This window comes from Hippoglossus hippoglossus, chromosome 7, assembly GCF_009819705.1.
Source record: "Hippoglossus hippoglossus isolate fHipHip1 chromosome 7, fHipHip1.pri, whole genome shotgun sequence".
NCBI classification, from domain to species: Eukaryota; Metazoa; Chordata; class Actinopteri; order Pleuronectiformes; family Pleuronectidae; genus Hippoglossus; species Hippoglossus hippoglossus.
This window is the reverse complement of record NC_047157.1, coordinates 12,004,290-12,029,911: the sequence shown is the minus strand read 5'-3', so window position 1 is coordinate 12,029,911 and position 25,622 is coordinate 12,004,290. Positions and strand designations below refer to the sequence as shown.

At 41.0% G+C, this 25,622-nt stretch overlaps 1 protein-coding gene across 5 annotated transcripts in view; it reads left to right on the top strand.

The window, feature by feature from the left end:
- Window positions 1–5,894: 5,894 nt before the first annotated feature.
- The window catches only part of LOC117764464 (kazrin-like), a 177,154-nt gene continuing 157,426 nt past the window's right edge, over window positions 5,895–25,622 (top strand). For 3 of the 5 annotated variants that reach the window (XR_004614394.1, XR_004614395.1, XM_034590261.1), the window contains exon 1: window positions 5,895–6,124. Coding sequence is in view for 3 of the 5 variants with exons in the window: in XM_034590261.1 (XP_034446152.1) it covers window positions 6,049–6,124 (76 nt within the window). In the remaining 2 variants the exon portion in view is untranslated. The remainder of the gene's footprint in view (window positions 6,125–25,622) is intronic. The other 2 variants (XM_034590260.1, XM_034590262.1) reach the window with 2 other exon arrangements.

The following is a 25,622-nucleotide window of genomic DNA, read 5'->3' as shown; positions in this document are numbered from 1 at the left end:
AGTTTGAAATCGAGATGCTAGAAAGTCTCTGTAAAGGGATCCAGATATATCAGCCTGTGACCTGTTGTATAGCAAACTGTTGAAAAATTATGTAATGGAGCTGTTCGATGTTAATATTGATTTTATTTTTTAAACATCATTATTTAGAAATGAGAAAAAGATACAAATATTTGCAAATAACTACGGTGCAAAAAGAACATTCAAAAATCCGAGGCAATGACAGCTGCAGCGTCTTGACTTTAAACACAGTTTCTTACTCAAGCTTTTAGTCAGTTATTGGTGTGATTGTGTTAACATGTGGTATTTTTTAATATTTTTTTATGTCTTTGCATTTGTTACCTTTGCAACTTGGAGATTCTCAACTGTTAATTGGTTAACATCCAAGATCCAATTCATCTCGTAACATTAGTCATTTGTGTGTAACCGCACACTGGGGCCGAGTTAAGACGGTTACGCAAAAAAGTAATGAGCTTCTGCCATTCAATCATGTCTTATCTTGCAAAATATATTTTAAGAAAATTGAAAACTCTTCTGGGAGAATGTATGTGCACTTAATTGAACAGAAATTAATCATTGTGCATTTTTAGCAGCTCAACTCTTGTCCAACTCAAATTCTTTACAAACCGAGAGTTCACAAAGAAAGCTAATTTGCAGAGACAGTCATTTAGCAGAATTATCTGTGGGTGGAGGAGTCACTGGAAATAAGGAATTGGTGGAAAAGAAAAGTAAAACTTAACAGTGAAAGCAGGGAAGCAGATTGTTGGTAAAATTTTTTTATAAAGAGGCATTAAATTAGCTAAAATAAATTAAGAACGATTAGCTACAGTGTGACTGAACTCAGGGTCTGTCTGGAGAGTACAAACCACTGAACTGCTGTGATGCTCAGAGAAACTGATCTTTACAAGCACTGAATCCAATCTATCAATTTAAATATCAAATCACAAGCCTCTAAACAGTGCATCAAAAAGGAGAACATATTTATTAGTTGCAGCAGCGAGCAAGTTAATAAAGATATGTGTACATTATATTTACATTCCAGAAAGCACTGGAGTATAAAAACATGTCCATGTGTCCAAAGAGTTAATTTAAAAGTAGCTGTACATAGATGAGTGTGTTTGCAATCTTCAGCTGAAAATATGCCTAGGCTGTAAATCCTGTACAATTTGACATTTTGACTGAAATACGTTTGATCCAGATGGACAGAAAAACATTTCAGCATCATGGAAATACTTTGAGAAGTTTGCTAAGTGTTGTTAAATTACCCTCAGGTAGTCGCGGCACAAACTTGAAAATAAAAAGTTAAAAGTGCCTGAGACTAAAACCAACCTCAAGCTAACTTATGGCCTTTTAGACGTAGCTTTATGATAAGTTAGATCAAACTAATTGGCCTTTCACGGCCTATACATGGTTTGTACAGCTTTCAGCAAGCTGTAAAGAGTAGAGAGGTCACATGAAAAAACAGAAGTAAGGATCAAAGCATGGCATATAAAAGCATAATCCTGCCACATAAGAAAATACATTTACAAGATGCTGACTCGAACGAGAAAAGCACAGCTAACTTAAGAGCAAACGTTTGACACTGTCATTGTGGTAACTGAAATATATACTTAAATTACAACGTTTTTGAAAGTACACTTACTCATCTTTTTCTTAAAATGTATTGGCATAGAGTAAAGAATTGTGGTTATCCAAGCTTAGCATCAAGACTAAGCAAGGACGAGGAAGTAGCTAGCCTATAGCCCAATGCAGATTTGTTTTAAACATTACGCAATTTATCTCATATTTTTAGCCTTTAAATGTCGAAAACGGAACCTATTGGAACTACAATCTAGTCACAGTCACGTTGTGCAGTTTCCTAAAGAGATAGTTTGTTGAAATTTTGCGTGAATGATAAACTGTTGACTAGAAATGAATGGTGGATGTTGTTGTGAACATCTGTTAACATTTGGTGTTGCTGCAATGTCTTGTGAGTCATAGGCTGTGATTTACGATACTGCCAGTGGGTGCTCTGGACAGTTAAATGTCCCCCCCCAAAGAAATACACAAATCCTAACCCTAATATTTTGGCTAAAAACCTCTACTTAATATTTGAATTAAAACCCACCATTATCGTTACTTCTTTATAGAAGTAGATTGAATCGTCTGCAGTGCTCTGATGGGTTTGGAGCAGGGGACTGACGAAACATCCCAAAAATCACAGACGCGTAGTCCCTCCATTTGATCCAATCTAGCACCAGCCATGAAGTTTGAATTCAAATCAATTCAGCCCAGACTGTATCCTGGCACATGTGGGTGCTTGGTATTCATGTGGGTGCTTACGCCCCGGAGCAGCCGCGGGATTGGAAACAACAAACATGTAGAATGTGTCAAACAGACTTTGTCAACACTGTGAAACCGACATGGAAGATCCGTGTAGATCAATGGAATCAACCATGTGTGAAACCATTGTGGCATCTTTCACATGCTGTTGCGTAAACGGAGCCCCACCAATTAAAAACACTGGGCCGTAGCATTGAGAAGTCACAAATCTGGAGGACGCCTTCAAGTTATGTGCTTGAGTGGAAGCACCCATACAGTACGGCATGGAAATTAATCTTTTTTCCCCCGAGATAAGACCTGTGAATGGCAGGGGCTTTGACACACCACTTCACTCCCATTTAAATCTAACATGGCTGTTGACTTTCATTTTGCCAAACTACAAAAATGAATCTGCAGCCACAGAGCGGGAGCAGCTACTCAGGTCCAAGTGTTGGCCTGTGTCAGCTCTTCTCAGTCAAACAGTAAGAGACACAAAGTCCCCTCTGCCTGGGTTTGATTGGTCATTAACATAAAGTGCAGTGGACATGGATTTAATTGGAATTCTTGCAGCTATTCGGAATCTTTTATTTGATGCAGACAAATAACATAAGGGTCCAGGGAAAATGATGTTATGAGGCTTCAGTATTAGGAGAAAGCTTTGGAAACAGAAGCTGTGCCGCACATCAGTCTGTGACATTGACATATCACTGTAATTGCCTCCATCCCCTTGTGTTATGGCTTTAGCCAACAATGTAATTAAATGCAGATTCACAGGATTCAGCGGCACCATGTGAAGAGAGCTTGTTCAGTCTACTGTGCGTTATTATGTAAAGGCTTGTGAGATTGTTCTCCCTCTGGTGAAGCTTATATTTTAACTGCTCACAGGCTTTTGTGCTAAAATTCCAGAAGTGGATTTTTGGAAGTTTTGTTTTCTCTTCCTCTTCTATGTTGTGTGTAAAGCTCCAGAAAACAGATTCTTCTCAAACTGAGCACACAATGATTAGACATGTTACAAAATGCTTTGTCATTGAACTGAGGGAAACCAGAAGCTCAGATAATGTTTTGTCCTTTGATCGATCCACCGACCGACCGACCGACCCACCTATCGATCAGACTTTATATATAAAGCACTTTTATTGCAAAAAAAACACACAAAGTGCTTCACATATCAGACAAAATAGGTTGGACTTGACTTTGCTTTTTAAAATAATTATTGTCGCGGGTGAATATGAAATTTATATAAGTTCTTCCAGTGATTATGAATACAATGACAGTTTCTGGGAATAAGGGATAAACATGTCAGATGATACTGTATGTAGTTAGGAGTCGTGCCAGTTTACCTGTAGCGACAAACCACAGCCCTGAGGTACCGGATCTCCCAGAGCTCACCAGCTCGGCAGTAACTTCAAACTGCACGGCTGCATTTGTATGCTCAACACGGCGTAGTATCTTAGCCCAGGGCCATGTTGTATTCTCACAGGAAGTTATGTTGAGAAGTGAGGACACATGATCCGAAATGATGGAAAACAAAAACACGCTCGTCCCAGAGGTCTGTGGAGAAACCTTTGATGGCCTTTCCTGCTCATGTGATCGTCCTTACAGAAAGTTTGATAAACATTGTCAATACTGAACTGAAACCAGCTACAAATCTTGTTCCTGGCTGAGTTGGAGGTGTCGTTGTTTTGTCAAAAAAAAACTGGTGGAGCCTGAATGATGTGTTGTGTCGTCTGGAGAGGAGGATTAAGTTTGCATCTGCAGGTGAACAGTGCATGAGATGGTGACAGGCGCCTGTCGGGGAACTCACATTAGAAGCTCACCTCTGGCACTGCCTGCTCAGGCTGAAGTGACAGTAGTGATGTAGTTTGAGGCAAAACCATGTGGATGTCACCGTGTAGAATGAACTCTTTATTTCCACTGAAGATTAATTCATATTCCTTCTGTTGTGTGTTCTATTTTCGGGTGAAGTCAGAGAACGTTCCTGCCCCTGAAAATCCGACTCCTCGTGTCTCAATAGAAGTCATTTAGTCAAATAAAATTCAAATATTTGAACATTGCCGGCTTGGAGATCTTCTAACACGGATAATTTGCTGCCTCCGACAACTTATATAAGACTGAGTTCAAAGAGAAGAGGAACCCGTCTCGCGCATCATGAAGGTAACAACCCCCTCCGAGCAGCAGCGCCGGGTGGAAAGAATAATAACAACAGGATATAGGGATAAAGTATTTTGTACAATCCTCCTCTTCCCTCTCTGCGTGCTCGTCATGTGGAAGCAGAACAGACATGGTAATGAGGACATTAATAAAGGATGTGGATTCATTTTTAATGATCCACTGGCCTCTTTAGTTTGAAACAGATTTTTTATGTCCACGGTTGTTCAGAGTCCCTGGTTTGCTTTGACAGGGACTCGTGAATATGTCCCCCCCCCCCCCAATGCACAAGCAAAGTGCTGCATAAAACCTGCATACACCTGACTGTGTGTGTGTGTGTGTGTGTGTGTGTGAGGGAGAGGTAGAGAGATGCAGGATCAATCGACTTGTCTATTTTGGGAAGATAATCCTCATGTTGGAGAATGGGGAGGGGGAGTGAGAAAGAAAGAAAGAACTTTATTATTCTGGAGGACCAATGATTTAGCATTAAATACATGGGGTAGATTACAGAAAAGAGAAGGGAATGAAGAAGGGATTGGCAGAGGGGATTACCAAAAAAAATGTAATTGCACAGTAAGAAAGGTATTTAACAAAATCCATCTTTCCCGGCAGTTAACAGAGTCATGATTAGTTGCATCTATTGATGATCAGTGTATCTGTATGTGTATATGAGCCATGTTTATTGGGTCTCCATGATTTCCAGGCTTCCATCTAATATGGCGGACAGTGGATGAACAGACTTTGGGCCCCACAAGGGAATGCTGATGTTTCCCCGCAGCACACTCATTCAATTGCAGCCTGATAGACATGTTATCACACTTATCCTATTGTGTCAATTTTCACAACATTCATGTCTGTCACCTCAACATAGAGGAGACACTGTGGTAAAAGGAGGCAGCACAAATAGATAGTGGGGAAACCATAGCCCACAAATACAAGCAGCAGCAGCAACAGCCCCGTTATAATGTTAGAAGTGGCTACCCACATGCACACACGTGCACACGCACAGTCGTCTCTGTTCTGACTTTCGTCGGGGGAGAGTCTGTCTTCTCTCTGCAGCAGGCTTCTTCTTCTCCTCGCTCTCTCTCTCCCCCCCCCCCCTCACTCCCTCTCTCTTGCTTTGTTCATGCTGTGTTTTGCTGTGCTCTCTGTCTGAAGCGGCGCCACACTGGAGCACTAATGAGCAGGCAAGGAGAGAGCAGCCCAGCGCAGATCTCCCATCAGCTGAGGAGCGGCAGCAACTCTGACGGCATCTGGGGCAACAGCGCGCAGGACTGATCTGCAGTCAGAGGGGAGGGAGGGGGGGAGGAGGCGGGCGAGAAGCAAGTGACAGCCCTGGGAGAGGCGTAGGAGAGGTCGTGAGGGGGCTTCAAAAGGCAAGTTAGCAGCCAGTTGAGAGAGAGAGAGAGAGAGAGAGAGAGAGAGAGAGAGAGAGAGAGAGAGAGAGAGAGAGAGAGAGAGAGAGAGAGAGAGAGAGAGGGAGGAGAGGATTGCTCCGGTGCCACAGCCCGACCCCTCTCCACACTCGGAGGCTGACCCCCCAGTGCACTCCCTGCTGCTGCTGAAGACGAAGGACCTTTCCCCCCCCGGAGGAGCTCAGCCATGGAGGAGATGCTCACCTGCAGCCGGAGCCCGTTCTCCCAGGTGTTCGGGCGCCAGGGTCAGCTCATGCAAGCCAGTGAGTGTTGACCTCCTCGGGGAGCCTGCGAAATATCAGAGCACACAAAGTTTTCTTTGCATTGTTGAACTTGATGCCCGCGGTGTTTGAGTGACGGATTACACGCGCTGTTGTTTTGTATTTAGAGCTAAACACTAATACAGAGTGTTGCCATCAGAGTGTAAACAATGATTCAAAATGGCACAGAAAATTTGAATTTCTAACTAAAAAGCTGTATTTCCTTCTTAAAGCAGCTACCGGTGCAAATTATCATTAAAATCGAAATGTCAAAGAATGGATCAAAAGATATTTTATATTTTACAGTTTATATTTTTGAAATATGAGATAATTTTAGGCAACATTTGAGGTAATCATCCATCAAATCCATCATTTGAAATTTAAACAGAATGATGTATTAATGTCGATATAGAAGGTGATGATGCTTTTATGCAGGAAACAGATGCCAGATGTGGAAAAGTGTGTGTGTGTGTGTGTGTGTGTGTGTGTGTGTGTGTGTGTGTGTGTGTGTGTGTGTGTGTGTGTGTGTGTGTGTGTGTGTGTGTGTGTGTGTGTGTGTGTGTGTGTGTGTGTGTGTGTGTGTGTGTGTGTGTGTGTGTGTGTGTGTGTGTGTGTGTGAGAGCGTGAGAGCAAACCTCACTCTGGGAAAATTCTTTGATCTCTGTTCATCCGAACATGCCACAGGTCTTAAAAGAGGAGAAAAATAGACGTCAGCAGAGTAAAATGTACAGATATTGCAGTAATTGTACACAACCGCTTGAATGAATGCAGACCATAATATACAATCCGACAATAAATGCCTTTGTGACGTTGATAGTGTTTGATTTTTGTTGGGATATCTATGTCCACATACGTCTTCATCAAACAGGAGTGCACATTGATTCACTAATTCACATTAAGTTGAACAGGATTTCATCTTGGTAAATACGTCTGAGGCTGTAGAGTGAAAAATAGATGAGGTTTGCTCACAATTGGTCTTTTATGGAAATTTTAAATGAACGTTTGAAGAGATTCTAAGTGTTGGATCCCCACAGCTTCCATTTAAACTCTGCGAATGAGTACATATATTGTCTGTATTATTTGTATATGACTGTTTGTATTATATTATATTTGCAGATGTGGTAGGTTCTGTGTGAATAGTTTGAGCTTGAGCTTTGAGACTCAGTGACTATTTCTTTTTTCGTATATCATAGCGTGAAAGAAGCTGCCTGAGGTGGTCAGTTCCAAGGTGTCACATAACTCCTAAAACAGAAAATGGGACCCTTTGGCCACGGCTGACCTACGTTAGAGTATTGGTGTCAGCCATCACAAAAGACTGGAGAGGAGAACGATTTATTTTTGCATTTTGCATTTTGAGAGTCAAGTAGAAATTCTGAGTACAAAGTCACCTCCTCTGGTCACATCCGGTAAGAGGACGGCTGACGGCTGTGCGAGCTGCCGGAGCTTCACGTCCTTGGAGTGTTGGCCATATGCTTGCTTTTGTCGAAGAGCTGCAATCCTCAGTTTGGTCAAATGTGAGAGAAAGAATTTAATATACGTTTGATTTAATTTAAACAAAATTTGAGTAGACAAAGCATAATGGCAGTAGTTTTCTTGACATTTTAGATTAATTCTCGATACGCACATTGAAAAAAAATATCCTCTGATTTAGTTCTATTTCATTCTTAATATTTCCAACTTCATTCTTAAAATGATATTAAAAAAATGAAACCTTCCTCTTCTGATTGTTGTTGATGCCTGGCCTGAACACTCCTCCGTACTGACCTGATGTGAAACATAGTCAGTTGTGATTTCTCAGCTCGTCGGCGGTTTAAGATGAATGTATCTAAACGCTTGTATCTGCTGGGCGAGCTCATCCACTGTGCCACAGAAATGGATTTGAATTGTGTTTTTCTTTCTCTATCTTCACTTCTGCTGCCGTATAAAAAAGGACCTTGAGCTTTTTTTTTTTTGCATTGAACTGAACTTCACCTTGTCCCTTTTTATTTTCTCATTCATCAATGAACTGGTTTGCTGCTGTAGGAAAGCAATGGCTTCTTTTCCCCTGGCCTTAATCCTCGACAATGGAAATGTTATATTTCTCTCAATTACATTTTGTGTAACTACAACTTGCTCTTGCTAGTTTGTTTGTGTTTTGTAGTCATTAGTTGTAAGTATAAATTAGATATATTCATATAATCAGATCATATTGGTTGATTTGAACAGTAGAAATGATTACTTATAGCTACTCGTCCACGCAGAATGGGGAACACAGCAGGAAAGTGTAACGCCAGGAAGCAAATCCTGCTTCCTCTGTGCAATGTGCCTCTGCACTGTCGCACACTGACAAGCCGTTCGCACTGGATTTTCCGTCTTTGTCCCACACTTATTTTACATAAGGCCAAAGGGCTGTTGTGCTCCTTCCCGGTTTCAAACTAAACTTTAAAACAACTCGGTGTCAAGCGGCGATGCTCATTTACAGCGACTCCCCTCTGACGTCTGCTTATCAGTCACAGCGTAGGTGAGAAACGCTGGGTCCATTAGAGCCAAGTGCCACTCTCTGCTTGTGAAAATGACATTATCATTGCGTGTGCTGTGGTGAATTACAGTCAGTCGTGCTCTCCCCCAAGTTATCTATGCTCTTTGAAGCTTCTGCTGCATGTCTGCGATTTCCAACGTGCGAGAGAGAGGGAAGTGAAGGGGGAGAAAGAGGGCAGGGGGGGGGGGGGGGGGGGGGGGGGGGTGCAAGAAAGTGAGCAAGCTGCAAATTGTGTGAGTAAGGGGTGGCTGTTTTTCTCTATTTTTAGCAACAACCTTATATACCGTTATGCGGCTGTTGGAAGCGTAATCCACAGTAGTGCTGGCTCGCAAATATCTGAGCAGTAATTATAGGGGGATTTTGGTTATCTTTGGCTGTCACCCATCATTGGATCAGAAGTCCCTCAGCTATATGCAAAGGCCTGCCTGAAAACGCAGAGAGAAAATCCACTGCATGAGTATCTCACGTGTCCAAAGACTTGAATATTAACATCCCTCTGACGGTAGCCTGACAGAATAAACAGATTTTTTTTTTTTTCTCCATGAAGCACATTCACGTGGCAGTGCCAGGTGCACAATCCTGCTACACAATGCTGCTGTTCCCCCACTGGTGGTGTGATCCGTTCTGTGTTCAGTGTTGTGATGTGTTGAAATTCCTCAGGAGCTTTGTCAAGGCAACGTGATGATGTCTTAAGTTTTCTGGCTTCTGAACAGTTAATGTATTTCGGGGAAAGTTTATACCTTATGTCCTCGACTTTTCATGGTTGGTGCATTCTGGGTGGACCACCGTTTCCAACGAATGCCCCTTGTGTGTAATTGTTCTATCATATAATGCATTTAAAAGGCTCACCTGTTTTCACCCCTGTCTGTGTTTGTTGATTGGTTTGTTTGTCAGCAGGATTAGGCAATACCTACAGAACGGATTTCGGAGAAACTTGTTGAAAGGATTGGGACACTGGAAAAAAAACAATTGGCATGTCCAGCGTGGATCTAGACAATGTTTTGAAATCTGTTCATTAGCATTGTGAGAAAGGGTGTTTTTCCTGATATTTTTACGATAAAAACCCAGATCCAGCAGATTTTATGTTGTGCTTTACTGTGCAGCACTCTAAGTTGTTCTTGTCATACAATAAAAAATCTGGTTCCACTTGAAGATCAATACTCAGCGCAGGAATGTCTGTTTAAAAAGCCAATGAGCAAGAGTTTACTGCTCGGAGAACATTACTTAAAACATACCTGTAGGGTGTGACTGTATGTTATGGATGTGGATCAATAGCATCAATTCTCCAGGACGTGAGATATTTGGCTCTTAAAACTCAAACCTTGGTTGTTGTTCGGTTTAGCTTCCTGCCTGACTGTCTGCATCTTGGCCCAAATTCTAGATATCAAACTCAAAATAAACCAACATATAAAATTATATATTTTTTTCATTGAGCTGGATTTTGTATACATTTTTGGTCAAATACATAATTCAGTTGTGTTATTTCTGCCTGCAGAGCCTAATGTTAACCCATACAAAGAGAGGAACAAGTGAAGATGAGAGGTAAATTGTCTTTTAGATAAAAAATACATATACATTTCTAAGATAAGCTAAATTTCATGTATCAGATCTGGACAGGATGAGAGCAGCCTTGCAGTTGCGAAGAACTGATTGATGAGTTTCATAATTATTTAATGCCATTTTTATTAAAGCTGAATTTCCAATAAAACTTAAGTGCGGGGTTCAGAGACAATGAAATGTAATATCTGAAGGAGATTATGTCAAAGTTGGAGAGTCCGACCCGTCACTTTACCCTTGAATATCCTCCAATACCGCAATAAACCGCCGGTAAGTCCCTGCACAGGAGAGGTGAACGTGATTTGAAATTTAAATCCGCGACCACTGCAGGTGGAGAACACATTTCGGTCGTCTTTGAGTTGCTCAATTCTGCTCCTTCTCCCACTTATGTTGTGGTTCCTGCACAGTCACAGATTCCTCACACCTCCTTACCCAGTGGGCTTTCCTGCGTTAGGAGATTAGCTTCATGCTCCTAGTGTTGCTAATCATGTAGAAGGAGTCACGTTGCAGGACAGGATGCAACCCAGTCTTGGGGAAAGAGGCTTGCAGGTGTAGTCAGTGTGTGCACTCAGTAAGGGTAATGATGGTTTTTTTCCAAGTGCTGACTCATGGGTTTGGGATTTTTGTCCTTATTCTTTTTGGATTTATTGCATTTTGCTCTCGGGCTGGGCAATAAAACAACATCACATATTATTGCAATATGATTCTCATCAATAGCAATGTAAAAAAAAAAGTCTAATATATGTTGAGTGTGGAGGTGTAACACATAATTGATCGACCTCAGATTTGTAAAATGTTTCCTTCTCTGCTTATAAATAAGAGTCTAAAACCACAACCATCATTAAGGAGCATTAAACTAAAAGAGAAATAATAAAGTGACGTATATCGTGGTAGTTATCGATATCATTTGATATGAACATTTTTAATCTTTTGGCCGTATAGCTCAGCCCTAAGTTTGCTATAAAGTGAAACTGTTGATCGGTGAAAATGAAATGTTCCGTTAACTGTGACTCGACACCATCGCTCACAATGTGCTGGTATTTGAAAGAAATCAAGTGACCTAGTTGAATAATTCACAATCATGACTCCTGATTAAATTGAAAAAAATGCTGTGAAGTACTTTGGGGTACACACTGCTGCATACTTTACCCTTGCTGGTGTAATTTCAGGGGGGTTGGGGGTAATATGTGTTAGTAGTTTTTAGATCTATGTGCATGTTGTAGAGTTGAAGTGTATGTTGTGGTCCTGCAGGACAGTGACCGCCAGTTGTCCCCTGGTTGTGGTCATCAGCACTCATCTCTACAGCAATAAGCGAATTTATGCCTGCGAATCTTACTTATTTGCAGCTGACCTCAGAGGATTTGATGTTACTGAGGAATATTTCAAGCCCGCTCACTTCGATATTATATTCAGTAATATATATCTTCTATTAATATTTAATCTCTGCAAAAATTGTGTGTTAACATCACACCAAGTTGCACAGTCTACAAAGAGAATAAATAATGTTGCGTTCCTCTGAGGACTGTACTTTCCCTGCGCTCACAAACTCGAAGCAAGTCGGTGAGGATGGGATGTTTTCACTGTGTCTTCTCCGCAGTAATATTTAGCCTTACTGCAGCATAACTCTTTATATTACTGAGACGGTAATTTCAGTAGGCTTCGGTGCTGGGAGCCCATTTTCATCTCAGTGGATCTGTGGTGTGAGTCGGGTTTAACAGTAATTTTACGCCTAACATGGCTAAATAACAACTTCTCTCTCACAGGCAAAGGAAGATTATAATTACGCAACGGGCCCTGATGCACTTGATGTCTAGACGTGTTATTGACAGGCCATTGCAGGTCATCCGTCTGCATCCGCCGGGGCCTACACTTCCTCACATGGGTGAGACTGCGAACCATGAAGTTAAATCCCGTGGGCATCAGAATCACATGTGAAATATAAAGCCTGTGTTCACCCAGCCGCTCATGCAAAAGACCTATGAACTGTGCAAATAAGTTTTGGAATTGTATGAATGCAGATGATGGGCACTGCAAACTCAGTTCAAACGTCTCCTCACTTGGTGTCAAGTTGATTTGGGATGTTTTTTTTTTTTACAGAAAACATCCTGCTTCAAAGTTTATCATTCCAAACTCCACACAGAGGGAAACTGCTGTCAAGGCAGTCATTTCAGTTTAAGCGGCAGACCACGGGACACCTGGCGCACTCTGAAAAATTTACAATGCCTCCCCACACACTCCCGACTCCTGCGCTTATGGTGGACATCTCCAGCTTCCATTAACCTTCGGATGAATGAGTGCGCTGTCAGAGGGAGCCTGATTGAAAACATAGTTTGGGATCAGCAAGCTCTGTCTATGCATCCCCCCCCGCCTCATCCTCCGTACTTATCCTCTCCTCTATCCTCTACCCAAGCACCTAAACTTTGTGTGTTAGCACCTCCTGTCACAAACAGAGGTCACTCTGAATACGGAATTCGTGCCTTTAAAATTGTTGTGGCATTTTCCCCGTGTCGCTCGTCTCAGGTTGCAGCACTAACAAGAGATAAAGGAGCCATAAGTCAGGTTAAAAAAAACACATGAGCTGATTTTATCCACAGTTCAATGACGAAATTAAAAAAGATAGTATATCCAATGGAGTAAAGATGTGGCACTGCAGAGGGTGTGGAAGTGTTGTGCTATAGTAAAGCCATACACACCCTCAAGGACACTTCAGCAGATGGTATCTGAGCTTCGGAGCTTCGCACATATGTCATAATTCATGCAAGATTTGTTTCTGCCCTCTCAATAGCATCTACCGCTCTGTGCACATGCATTCTAAACAGCAAATCAGTCGCCACCATATTCACTGCATCCGGAGCTTTTGATGAATGCGTAGCGTTTGTTGAGATTACTGCTGATTTTAGGTCAATCTCTGATGGTACAACTGTAAAGTTATACATATATTTTCTCCTATTCATTAAGTAAAGGCCACAAAAAACATCTGGCTTGCTACATGTGGTGTCAGATTATTCTTTATTATTCAACAAAAAGCAGAATGTGTGCTTTTTCTTCAAAGACATACAGGCTATAAGAACCTCACTGCGAGCATCGTGTTTCCTGTTTATTATGTAGACTAACAGGAATATGTTTCAGTAAGCAGATGCTCCTTATTCATTTTAAATTATAAGCCATTTGTTCTCAGTTTTGTTAGTTCCAGAGCATCAGACGTTGCCTAAATTAGGCTATATATACCTCAACTGTGTTGTGGGGAGGCTGCAGTCTCAAAGGATATCTATTGTCATATTGTTGAAAACAGTTAATAGGGATGCACCAAGAGAAAGTTCATTTAAAGGTTAAACTTATCTGCTTCATCTCAACATTGTTTCCAAGTCCCGTTGTTTCTGTGACCTTAAAGGATGAACCATAGACTGTAAAGATATGATGTCGCCACCTCCTCCCACTCTCCACGGATGAAGCTCAAATATACTGAGTGAACCCCACCATCATGCATTTGGAGCCACTGTCCCCACCGTAGTGATGTGGGATGGAGCCGTGATAGCAAGGTCTCGTCCATACGCCCAAACGACCAATCTCAGTCTCAGGCTCAATGAAGTTTTTATAGCATCAAATATCTAATGGAAAATGAGCACTGGAACAAACATCAGTGTGATAAGAACTACTGAGAAACCATCTTTTAGAAAAATGACATTGATGTATGTACTTAGATTTTTTTGTTTGGTCCAAGTCTCATCCACTAACATGGAGGAGGCAGGTTTAATGAACTTTATTTCAAACAGCCATCAGAGGGCGATCGAGGCACTTCACCTTTGGCGAGTTGTCATGTCCCCATGTTTATATACAGTCTGTGGATGGGAGTTGGTTTTTCATTGGTTTTAACATTAACACTAGATGACACTCAGTAGAGCGCATATCTCCGTCAAGGCCCAACCGTCAATCAGGATGCATCACATTACAAACACAGTCTTCTAAATATGCTATGATTTTTTTTTCCATCAAGATCCATTCATTATTCCCTTGAAAATTATAATCAACTAACAAATTAAACTTACTGGGAAATAAACCACTGTGATGAGGACTTACCTAAAATGACAGAAACCATTTTCCTTTTTAGTTTGGTCCTAGTCCCACCCACTGACATGGAAGAGGCGGGATGTATGACCTGTACTGCGGCCAGCCACCAGGAGGCGAGACAGGTGGTTGAGACGCTTTGCCTCATGTTCAGGCAGCAGTGGTGTTGTCTGTTCACGGGCCCACAGTGTTCGAACCTCTTGATCTCCAGTGTGTGGGATGAACCATCACTGAGGTGAGCCAGGTGATGGTGGGAGATGTCTGCTGCTCTGTGGAGTTAAAGTTTCCTCCTTCACAGAGGAGAGCGAACACACACCTGCTCTCAGGTCAGACCGCCAGGGCTCAGGTCTGACAGCTCAGTGCTCACATGCTGCTAACTGCTGACACCACGAGTGTGGATCAGTGTGGAACACAATGTTTTATTGTGATGTATCACCGACACAAACAGACACAAGGTTATTAATCATGGTATTGATTGATGCACACGTGCAGTTGTGTTTGCGGTGAAGCTTGTGACTGACGCAGTGTTTGAACCACACATTACATATTTATGTTTGTGTTGCAAACATCCTGAGCTTCACTTAGACTATAGCAGTATGTTTGTGTTGGAAGGTCCCTGCTGTTCTCTGTGGTGGATGAACAGTGTGTCTCTCTGCATGTGTGTTGTGTTGATGTTGCTAGAAAATGCAACACTCACATTTCCTACTATTTAATGATGAAGCACTAAGTATTTCCATGGATATGGATGTTTAAAGTGAGTTGGGATGTTTATCATCTATCTGCAGACATGGTTAAGAAATCTAGTATTTATGAATGCAGATGATATCAAATACATTGATAAACAGATTAAATGAAAACCAGGATTTTATTTGAAAGATTACATCTATTTTTTCTTTTTATTCAATGTATTTTTAGCAGGTTATTCCTTCTGTCCATGTTTTGGATCGTTTCAATTTTTTGTCTTTTACATTTTCATATTCAGCTCCAGAAGTGACTGACTGGATGTGTCTGTGCTGCAGAACACTCTAGTGACTTTGTGCTTCTTGTACAAGCAGCTCTCATGTTCCCACTATGATTTCACAGGCTTTGGCAACAGAATCCAACAGAAACAGAAACTCACTGCAGTGCTGCTGTTTTTGCTGGCACAATTGGGCAACTGGTGAACAAACCAGTCTGCTGTCAGTGCTTTTGTGATGATCATGTCAGTGAGCAGCGATGCACAGCGGATCCACAAACTGGCAGGGCAGCGTGTTGGCCAATATTCAAGCAGAAGCAACATTTATCTACCTCTCATCCTCAGTCTTTGATTCTTTTTTAGCTTAAGAAGACTCCTAACTGAAGGGAATGAGCCAGATGTATCTTAGTGGCAGCCATGTTCGGAGCTGGTTGAATTCTCTAAATGTTAAGGGACCAAGCTTCAATGCTTCCTGTCTGATTTTCTACAGCATACAATACACTGGACCACAGGAGTAAATGCCGTCCCACAATTCCATGTGGCAGCAACCTTTAAAGCAGTGCACCATTGTAGTTCACCAGATCCAACTCATGTAAACATAGGAACAGAGAACCTGTTTTTTAAGGTGACACCATCAAAACTCTTAGAAATCCTTGCATAATTGATCCAAATCTATAAATATTAGAGCCTGACCAATATGCGTGTGTATGTCTGTCTGTGTGTGTGTTTAATAAATGCAATGATTCCTAGGGTCATTATCACACCCTGATGATAAAAAAAGGCATAAGATTAATGCAAAATACAGTTTAACCATAAACCTTATCATAAATAACACAAATTTGTATTATTTTCTTGATTATCGCCACATTTTTTGTCTATCTTTTGTAAAAAAGTTGTTAAAAATCCCCTTTCACATTTTGCTAGGGCCCAAGATTTTGTTATCTTTGTCGTCAATAGCTTGTTTTATATTAATTCAGTCCAACACATGAAGATATTTAATTATTTATAAAGTTTTGACAAGAAAAAACATTCAATAAGCCTAAAAAAGACAAGAACAAAACAATGAATAGTTGCCAGTTTGTTTTCTGTCATTGATTTTTTCATTGTAGCTTCACATTAATTAAGGAAGGGAGAGCCTCTAACAGCTTCTAAACAAGTAAAGCTTAATGTCTGTTCTCATGTTGTTTTTCAGTAGTTTACCTTTCACAATTACAAGTGCTCCGCTCCCGTCATCATATTTAAGATTAAACTGAACACCCCCAACTTCTCGTGGGCTTTCTGAGTGTCTTTAATTGGTTAATTCACATCATAGCATTTTAATTGAATTTAAATTTAATTTAATCTTATTTTACCCTCTCTTGCATTTTGCATTGTGTCTTCTTTAATTATAAAACACTTTGGTAAACTGCTTTGAGCTTTTAAATATGCTTTTTAAATAAACTGACTCATACAATTGAAATAAAATGGCACAGATTTTCTATAAATAATATGAGGCCATTGTGAAGGCTTTTCCTGTCCTGGGTGCTATGTAATATTGACAATTAGATTAAAAGTGTTTGACTTTATGTGAGAGATCATTGGGAGTCGTGCTGTATTTTATGGACAAACACTTTCCCTTCTGGGTTTTCTGCCAGGAAACTGTAATCCTCTCTAATCACCCAAAGTTGATTATGTCTGCAGTTGGGATTGTTTCATGGTCTTTGGTATGCAGAAGATGAGCTCTCTTCGTCGCATTGTTTTTCCTTTTTTTGTTATTTTGTCAGTTGGTTGTATTTATCGGCAGCAGCAGGTAGATGATGCGTCAGCAGCGTGTCTTATAGTTCTGCCACTCACGTCAATTCTAGTCTCTAGTCCTTCACTTTCCTGCGTCTTAATCCTCACTTCAGGCGCCTGTGCTCTCTCCATCTACACAATTCCTCTGCGCCAAGCTTCCCTCTGCGAGACCAGATCGTTGATGAGTGATAAAAGCTTAGGCTGTAATCCCAAACACTTACACGATTACAGGACAAGTGTTGCTGCTGTGACTTGGAGAACATTAGCTGGGATCGTTTTTACTTCACTTGTGGCAGTGCATTTTCCAGAAAATCTCAAAATACACTCAATAGTTGAACTATATAAGAACTGTTATATAACTAATGGCTGCTCTCCAAAGGAAAACGTAGTTGTATGGATGTAGCCTGTGTGTTGGCCCTGTATTGAGCCTAATTCATGCTTCTGCATCAAAGCCAAGCCGTAGGTATTAACGTAGCCTAAGCACGGGGGGGAGAATTCATAGTTGTGCGTATGTGTGTGTGAGTCGAGCTGCAATTACACCGCCGAAACGCTAGTGGCGGTAGAGTTTTCTGTGCTGGCGTTGAGTGTCTTCAGGTTTCTGGTTTGCTTATTTACAAATTCTCTGGAGTCTCTTTTTACTTCAGGACAATGGCGTGTGAATGAATGTTACTAAGCGGACGCATAGTTAAATTTTTGTGGAGGTGCACGTCAGGGTACGGCGAAGGGCCCTGCGTAGGGTACACGCCTACGCATAGGCTACTGGCTCTTGCTCCCCATTTGACCCTCAAAGGGATGAGAAGTACATATGATAGGTGGAGGGATGGATGAATGGATAATCATAACTACTAACAGATCAGACAATAACCATGGATGGACCAGGCACAGTCGGAGTGGCCCCTGGTCGTCGCCAGGAAAAGACACAAAGGACGACAAAGAGATGCAAAATAACCACAGAGACACAAAGCAACGCGAAGCCACCTCGAGGGGATGCTAAACCATCTACAAAGAGACTCAAAATGTCCTCAAAGAGACACAATGTCTTTTAAGATGGATTAAACCGCATCAAAAATCAAAATGACTGCACTCGACAAATATTTTTAAAATGCTTAACTGGCCACAGCAGATAAAGTAACAGGCACAAAGCAGCTCTTGGCTTATATCAGTGTGTTGGGAAATGAATGATGAAACCCTGATGGAGGCCAGTGTCTGGAAAGCTGTCGCCTCCCGCTGTGTGCTCAATAAGCATAACATGCAATGTTTTGGTAGAACAGAAAGTTCTCTTTTTCATCCTCAATGTCACAGTCAATCCCTGAGGAACTCCCAACATTTAGTTTGGCCTGACAACAACAAAGGGAGAAAGGAAGTCCATAGATGTCGGCACAAATAAATATGAGACAAGAAAACCTCTGATTGTTTTTTATTGCATGTGGGCAGCCACGAAACGAGAGATATAAAGCCTCAGAAAGACTAATGAACGGTCAATATAATAAACCGCAAATACAGCGTTTCTTTTCTCAGATATAGTGTGATATATTAGGAATTAGAAATTGATACTTAATCTGGGCAAATGAAATAGTTATTACGTGTCACATGCAGGTTATCGGACGCAGAGATAAGAAAAGTGATGTACTGTATCATCTCACCAAGGTCAGAGGAGTATTTCATTCTCAGGATGTGTGTAGAGGCTTAAAGTCTCACCCTCCTCTGCAATTATCAGAGGCCGCGCTGCCTCAGGGAGTAATCTCACCCTCGCTGAAGTGTTGAGACGACACAGCACAGCGAGCGACAAAAACACTCAGAGCTGCTCAGACTGGGCTGACCCCACATATCGGTCAGGTCTGAACAGTCACACTGACGGTGTCGGCTCAAACTGCAAGTTCTGTGAAAACTTCCAGAGGAAACTAAACTTAACACTTAACAAATGTCCCTGATGGACATATGGAAAACTTCAAGGGGCAAATGTTACAAATACAACCCTCTCTTCAAATACAACCCTCTCTTCACTTAGGTTGAGGTTTTGCAATTTATTGTCTGTGGTCACTTCACATTATTGATGCTCACAGGTTTGATAGAAGCTTCCAGAAGCAGTTAGTTCCTGACGCTCATTCGTTTTCTCTAAAGTAATGAATTGAGATGGAAAATGTCATCAGTTTGCTCAATCGCCAATATAATAATATTGATATTGTGTATGTGGGCTGTTAATTGATGGAAGGGTGCAGCTTAAGATTGGGTTGATAATTGGTGAATCTCATGACTTTACTCTCTAATATCAAGTTTATTTTGAAGTTGAACAAGATCTTTAGGCTTTTTTACTCAATAAATTAATTGACCAGTTAATTGAGTTTTATAATGTTGCAGATTAGTTTTCTTAGTTAATAATAAACTCTTTGAAATTTCAGCAGTGGTGCACTGTTGCATGTGGGCAAACACCAGATTCATCGATTCATGGACTAATTGCTTCAATTGCAGAGTAACAAGAGAACGATGTATTGGAGAAAAGCCAAAGATACATGCAATATACATGTACATTACATTTTAATCCTGTCAGCACCACCAACACGTTTTCATGAAACTTGAAAAAAAAGTGAATCCTAAACTTTACCACCATCATACCACAAGGCAGGAAAGTAAAAGAGGTCCACTCTTTGTGATTTTGTCAAATTTAGGGCTGTGTGACTCGAAGAGGTCATTTCTTATCTAGTTAAACTTACCCAGTGTTCAACTATTTAATTTTTGGTGTATTTTGTATTTAATGATAAGAAACTATAATAGTAAAATGAGGAAGACAATTGGGTGAAGACATCTGAGTTTGGAGTTTGTTTTTACCACTTAGCTGAAATGTCATGGCTCTCATCCATTCTCTGAACTCTTTGACATGATTCTTGTGACTTTTGTTAAAAAGGTCCAAGTCTGTCTATGTCAAACTTTCCATAACCTTGTCCATGTGACAGACGTAGCCTCTCGTTCAGGAACAAGCTCCTTGTCTTGTCTGGGCTCGTCAGACTTCTTCTCTTGTTTGGATTTAGCCACGTTCCCATTCACTCTCCTCCATGTTTGTTTGTGTTGGATTCATGCAAATTTCCTGCCTGTATCCGTGTTGTGTGTTGAACTCGCATCATTATTTCAATTATGACAAATATTGTATATATGAAATAAACAATAGAGATAATTATATTGCCCAACCTAAGGAGAACCTACCCTTTAAGGCTCTTCTACTCATCACTAGATCATCTGCAGGTAACTATGCAAGAAATAACGATATAACGCAACTGTTAAATTATTATTTCCTTAATAATGGGTGCTATGACACCATTTAAGCTTAATTAAACCAATTTTCAGATGCAATTCAAGTGTTCCTCTTACTTTTTTTGAGTTCAGTTTTAACTTGAACTCTAAACCCTGACAGAGGGCTGTCATTATTCATGCATCTCTCTTGTTTATATTTTGGCAGCAGCTTCCAGCCCCCTCAGCCAAATCAGCAGGGATGACAGTGAAAGGAAATGGTCTTGTCAAGTGTGATTCATGCACGTCCCCACCAGCCTACCTCCTCCCAGCCCCCAGCCCCCTACCCCCCTCTTGGTGCCAGTATGCAGACTTCTTAAGTGAAATTTGAGAAGCTTCTGTACAGCAGATATGTGGACTCACATTACAGACAGCCGTGCCTCCTATCCACAGCATCGTTTTCACTGACCAACACCTTTGCCCCCCAAAACACTTCCAAGAATATCAACAATTCAAATGTTAAGAGGTCGAGTGGTTGTGTGATGGAGGATAGACCGTTCAATGGGATCCAGGAAGGAAGCGAAATTATCCCCGATATGAACACTGCCGTCTTGTGCATTTGAAGGCAGAGTCTGTGCAGTAGCAATTAGCGGTATCAAGGTCCCGTCGATACATGTGGTTGACCAATCACGTGTCAGTCTCAGCTGTCACTCATAATAATCTTCATAGCATCAAAACAGTAATTAAAACAAAACTTACCGGAAAAATGAGCACTTGGACAAACATCAGTGTGATAAGAACTACCTAAAAATGATAGAAACCATCTTTGAGAAAAATATATTTAATGTATGTTTAATATTTTAGTTTGGCCCATGTACCATCCATGAACATGGAGGAAGCCAGATATATGACCTATACTGCAGACAGCCATCAGGGGGCGATCAAGGCGCTTTGGTGTAACTTTTTGGGATGTGAGTTGTAGAAACTGGATATAGTGATCAATCATTTAAATGAATCATAAAACTTCGACCAGAATCGTTCATTACAAATTCTGTTAATTTGCTTATAAAGCGATCAGTGATCAAGCAATCTGCTTACAGTGATCATTCTGGGCCTTTTATACATTTTATACTGTACATGTTTGGATCATAAAAAAGTTATTTATACAATTCCTAACAGCTCTGTCAGTAATTTACTATTCCTCTTTGTGTCTCAATCCAGAGAGGAGACGTAAAACTATACTGAGATGTGTTTTGGTGCGTTGGTACTAAAAATATATCACATTATGGATATCAAAACTTCAAACAAGATGCTGGAAAAGTGTAAAGAATTGGACCCTTAAGGCCAGTTTCTCCAGTCAGACTCGAATTTCCTGTGCTTTCATTTGCGGTAATGTTTTTTGCTAATGCACTCAACATCATCCATTAGCCGTTCATCCATGAGTTCAGAGAAAGTGCATAATCCTGTTTGAGAGCATTTGAAATCATCTCTCAGCGAGAGCATTTTTGTCTCCAGCTTTCACACGACATCGCACAGGAAACAAGAGAGCGGCGCTTTGGAAAATCCTGCCTCGTTGACTTTAGATGTTTGTGGAGCCCTCCAGAAGTTCAACTTTGAACCGAAGTCAGAGGTGTTTATCCTGGAATGCACATTTTAATCACCATAGTTTGGGCACATTCAACAAACAAGTGAAAGTTTTTACACCAAACACACACAAAGATACATCAGCCTCTAGATACTTGGCCTAGATCCAAACTGACAGTTTCTTATGTAGTTGGGAGACGTGCTGAGAGCAGCAGCGCTCACAGACCACCCAGTATCTCTGACAAGACTCCACATACTGTTCTAAAGTTTTAAAATCCGCACAGTGTTGAGTTTATACAAAGGTTTTAATCTCTTCTCGACTTTGGCAGAGCGGCCTGTCTATTGAATCCTTCCTGTTTGTGCAGAGCTTTGTGCCGAAATCAAAATCAACCGGAGACTGCATTAGACGCAAGGCTGTTCCTTTTAACTTAAGAGCCCCGGGTCTGCTTAGAACTGACTGTGTTTATGAGGCTGCATTACTGGACGATAAAGTAAATGCACATCAGCATTTGTCCTATAATGGTGCAGCTGTTTTCCGTTGTGCCCTGACATCAGATACTGTTTTCATTATTCTATCTCTCACGGTAGAATCGAATACAAGCTCAATGCTGGCCCTGTAATCCGTCCAACATTTGAGGATGTTGTTACAACTGCAGCAGGAAAACACAACGTCGAGGGCAGAGAGGAGAAGAGAGGAGAAGAGAGCATCAGGCGTGTGGAGCTCAGCAGAAACAGGCGAATAATCAAGGGGTTTGAGTTCTCTGCTGGAGGGAGAAATAGGCAGATATGGTTTGTAAGCCAGTGCTGGGTTTTTACATCATGGGGAAACGCACGCACTCACGCTCACACACACATTTACCCTCACACACAAACCATTTTTAAGTGCACAGCTAACCACCTCCAGGAAACCTCATCCCATTTCTGCTTCTCTCCCATTATTCTTCCCATTACAGCGGTAACAGATACGATTAGTGGAACTTAATGAGCTCTGCAGAGATGAGAGTTGTGCCGCTGCTTCGCAGCTACTGAAACGCCCGCAGTTCGGCCCCATTAAACCAGTAATGTGTGTTCCTCACCGCTTTTATCATCACTGTCTCTTTATTGTCAGCATCTAAAATCTTTTTGTGGAGACTGTAGGTGGGAAGTTGGCTGACTCTACCTCTTCTTGATGTGTGTTTGTGTACATGCGTGTGAACGTGCATGATGTGCAGCCTGTTTATGGTCCATGACCTGGGGTTTGCTCATGAATGCTGAATTATTCCAGTGTCTGTGGGATTACACATATTTTCAGTAATGATTATTTACATACATTTACATTAAGTACTTGATTATTTTACGATTAAACAATGTAGGAATTGATTAGTCCAAAGAAGTCTGAACCTATCAGTCCAAAACACAAAGATATTTAATTACAATGACAATTTATTTTACATTTCGTACCTTCTGAGAAGCTGCAACCGGCTAACATTTTTTATATTTTCTTGATATTAAAGCTGCAACTAATGATTATTAGTATAAATACCATTCATAAAATGATGATTGTTTACTTTATTAATGCCTTAATCTATTAAATGCTCCAACATTATAATATCCAGGAGCACAATGCAGCACAATCATTTTTTGTTGCTTGATCTAACTAGCTTGTCCAAATCTCAAACATATTCAGTTTACATTACATTCAGATAAATTTGCCTCTCAGCCCGGGAACGTTGTCCCTGCTTCAACTCGTCCATTTCCACTGTTATTAAATGGAGACTTCAGACTCAGTGTTTGCTGCACTTTTTGCTTTTCTTATGTATTATTAATTATTGAATGCGTTTGGGCACATTACATTTAATTAATCAATATTTTTTATTATAATTTAACATGACAGAGAAAAACCTCACATTTTAGAGGATGAAACCAGTGCTTGGCATTTATGATTGAAAAATACCTGGTATTATCAAAATAGTTTCAGATTAAGTTTCCTCTAATAATTTCAGCTCCACTTGATGAGACTTCAACGAATGACCATTTATTGTTAAACAGCTGTTGGACTTTAATTCACAGAGTGCTACGCTAACACACGTGTCTATATGTGTCCCTGTGTGGGGGGGAAAGTATAGACAGTAATTTCCAGACATCTGCTCATCATACAACACTGTCTGCTGATAGATTAGAATTTAGAATCTGGAAAACCTTAATAAAAACGTTACCAGGAAAGGAATGAAAGAAACCTCATAGTTCATGTTCACGGCATCACTTTACTTCACTGAATGCATTTCTGTTCTTGCTAAAAATATAACACACGTATCAACCGGAGAAATATCAGATTTATTCAGCGTTTGCTGTCGATGGCCCTCCTTCATATCTTCCACCCGCCTCGTCTCTCCAAACCCACAGAGCCACTTCTGAAAACACTTCATCATCATGTGTGCAGCGGTGATAACACCACTCATATGTAATGTAATGTGCTGGAACTATCCTCACATGGTGCTGGAGATTCCCTCGTGAGACACAACTGTGCCTCTAAACATCACTTTCCTGTTTCATGATCTGTATTTTCACACTAACAGACCAGACTTAGACGTGACAATAATTTAAAGGTAAATGTTCCTTAGGTTTATTTTCTTATTTCATGAGCTGAAACAGGAACAGTGATTTTATTTGCATTCACAGTGTAGTTTTAATGCAGTGGGTTTTCTGTTAAGACTGGCGTTTGTATTAGTATACCAACACTGCAGTGTTATATTACTATCTATAGGGGGCAGTGTTGGGTTGCACTCCTTCTACCAAACCAGCTCATTTATCCTGTGGAAATGCTTTTCTATGATGAGTCAATAAGATAAACTCTGCTCTACAAGGAGGTGAAGTAAAACCAGAGAGCCACTCCAGACAACACATTAGAATTGGAAATATATGAAAATGTTTCAGCTGGAATATCCACTGCTTTATTACTCAGGCAGGAACATGTTTACTCCTTTTCTAAAAGACATTCAAGTTGATGAAAGCAATAAACAACTGAAAATAACGTCCTCGGCTGCACACTGTTTCACATCCTGTGTACAGGTTATGTGCATTGTTAAGTCAACTTTTGGATGAGTGTGACCTGTTTCCTGCTCGGTGCGATGCAGCAAGTGTAAATCTGACCCCAGAACAACCCCAGACATGGATTTCAGCTCATTTCTCAACATTTCTCCACAATTTCCTGCGAAATAAGCCCCTGTTATCCCGACTTTAGCCTGACTTCTGCACCCTGTGCTTTTAGCTTTTCGCTGTGTACATTCGTTCAAACATTTTCTTCCCACCAGTAGTGATCTTATTTCCCCTTGTACCCGGAGTCGAACAGATAGAAGCCTGATGTGTTGCCACTGTGGCCTCTCCTCCTCATTTGTTGTGCTGTTCCTGCTCTATAGGAGGACATGTAAGGCGCTCACACATTTGCCTATGCTGCTGTGACAGCGAAAGAGAGGACAAAGAGGAAAAGAGACAGGAGAAGAACTAGCGCCGAGCCACAATGAAGATTGTATTTTCTGTGCATCCACTCTAATGACACCACTGCAATTTTACCTTTTATTTCTCCTTCCCACCTCCACGACGCCGCCTCTCTTTCATCACTCTCTAGATTTGCAGAGGCAACCTGCGGGTGAAATCTATTGCAGTGTTCAGATGAAGGCAAAAAAGAAATGACAGCCCCATGTGTTTTGACGTATTTTATTTTATTATTATCCTTATCGGCGGTGTCACTGCATCGCTGTCTTTATCACAGTCATGTGTTGGTTTACTCTGCTAACACAGAATATGTGATTGAACGTCAATGTGGCCGATATCAGGCCTGATCTGGAGGA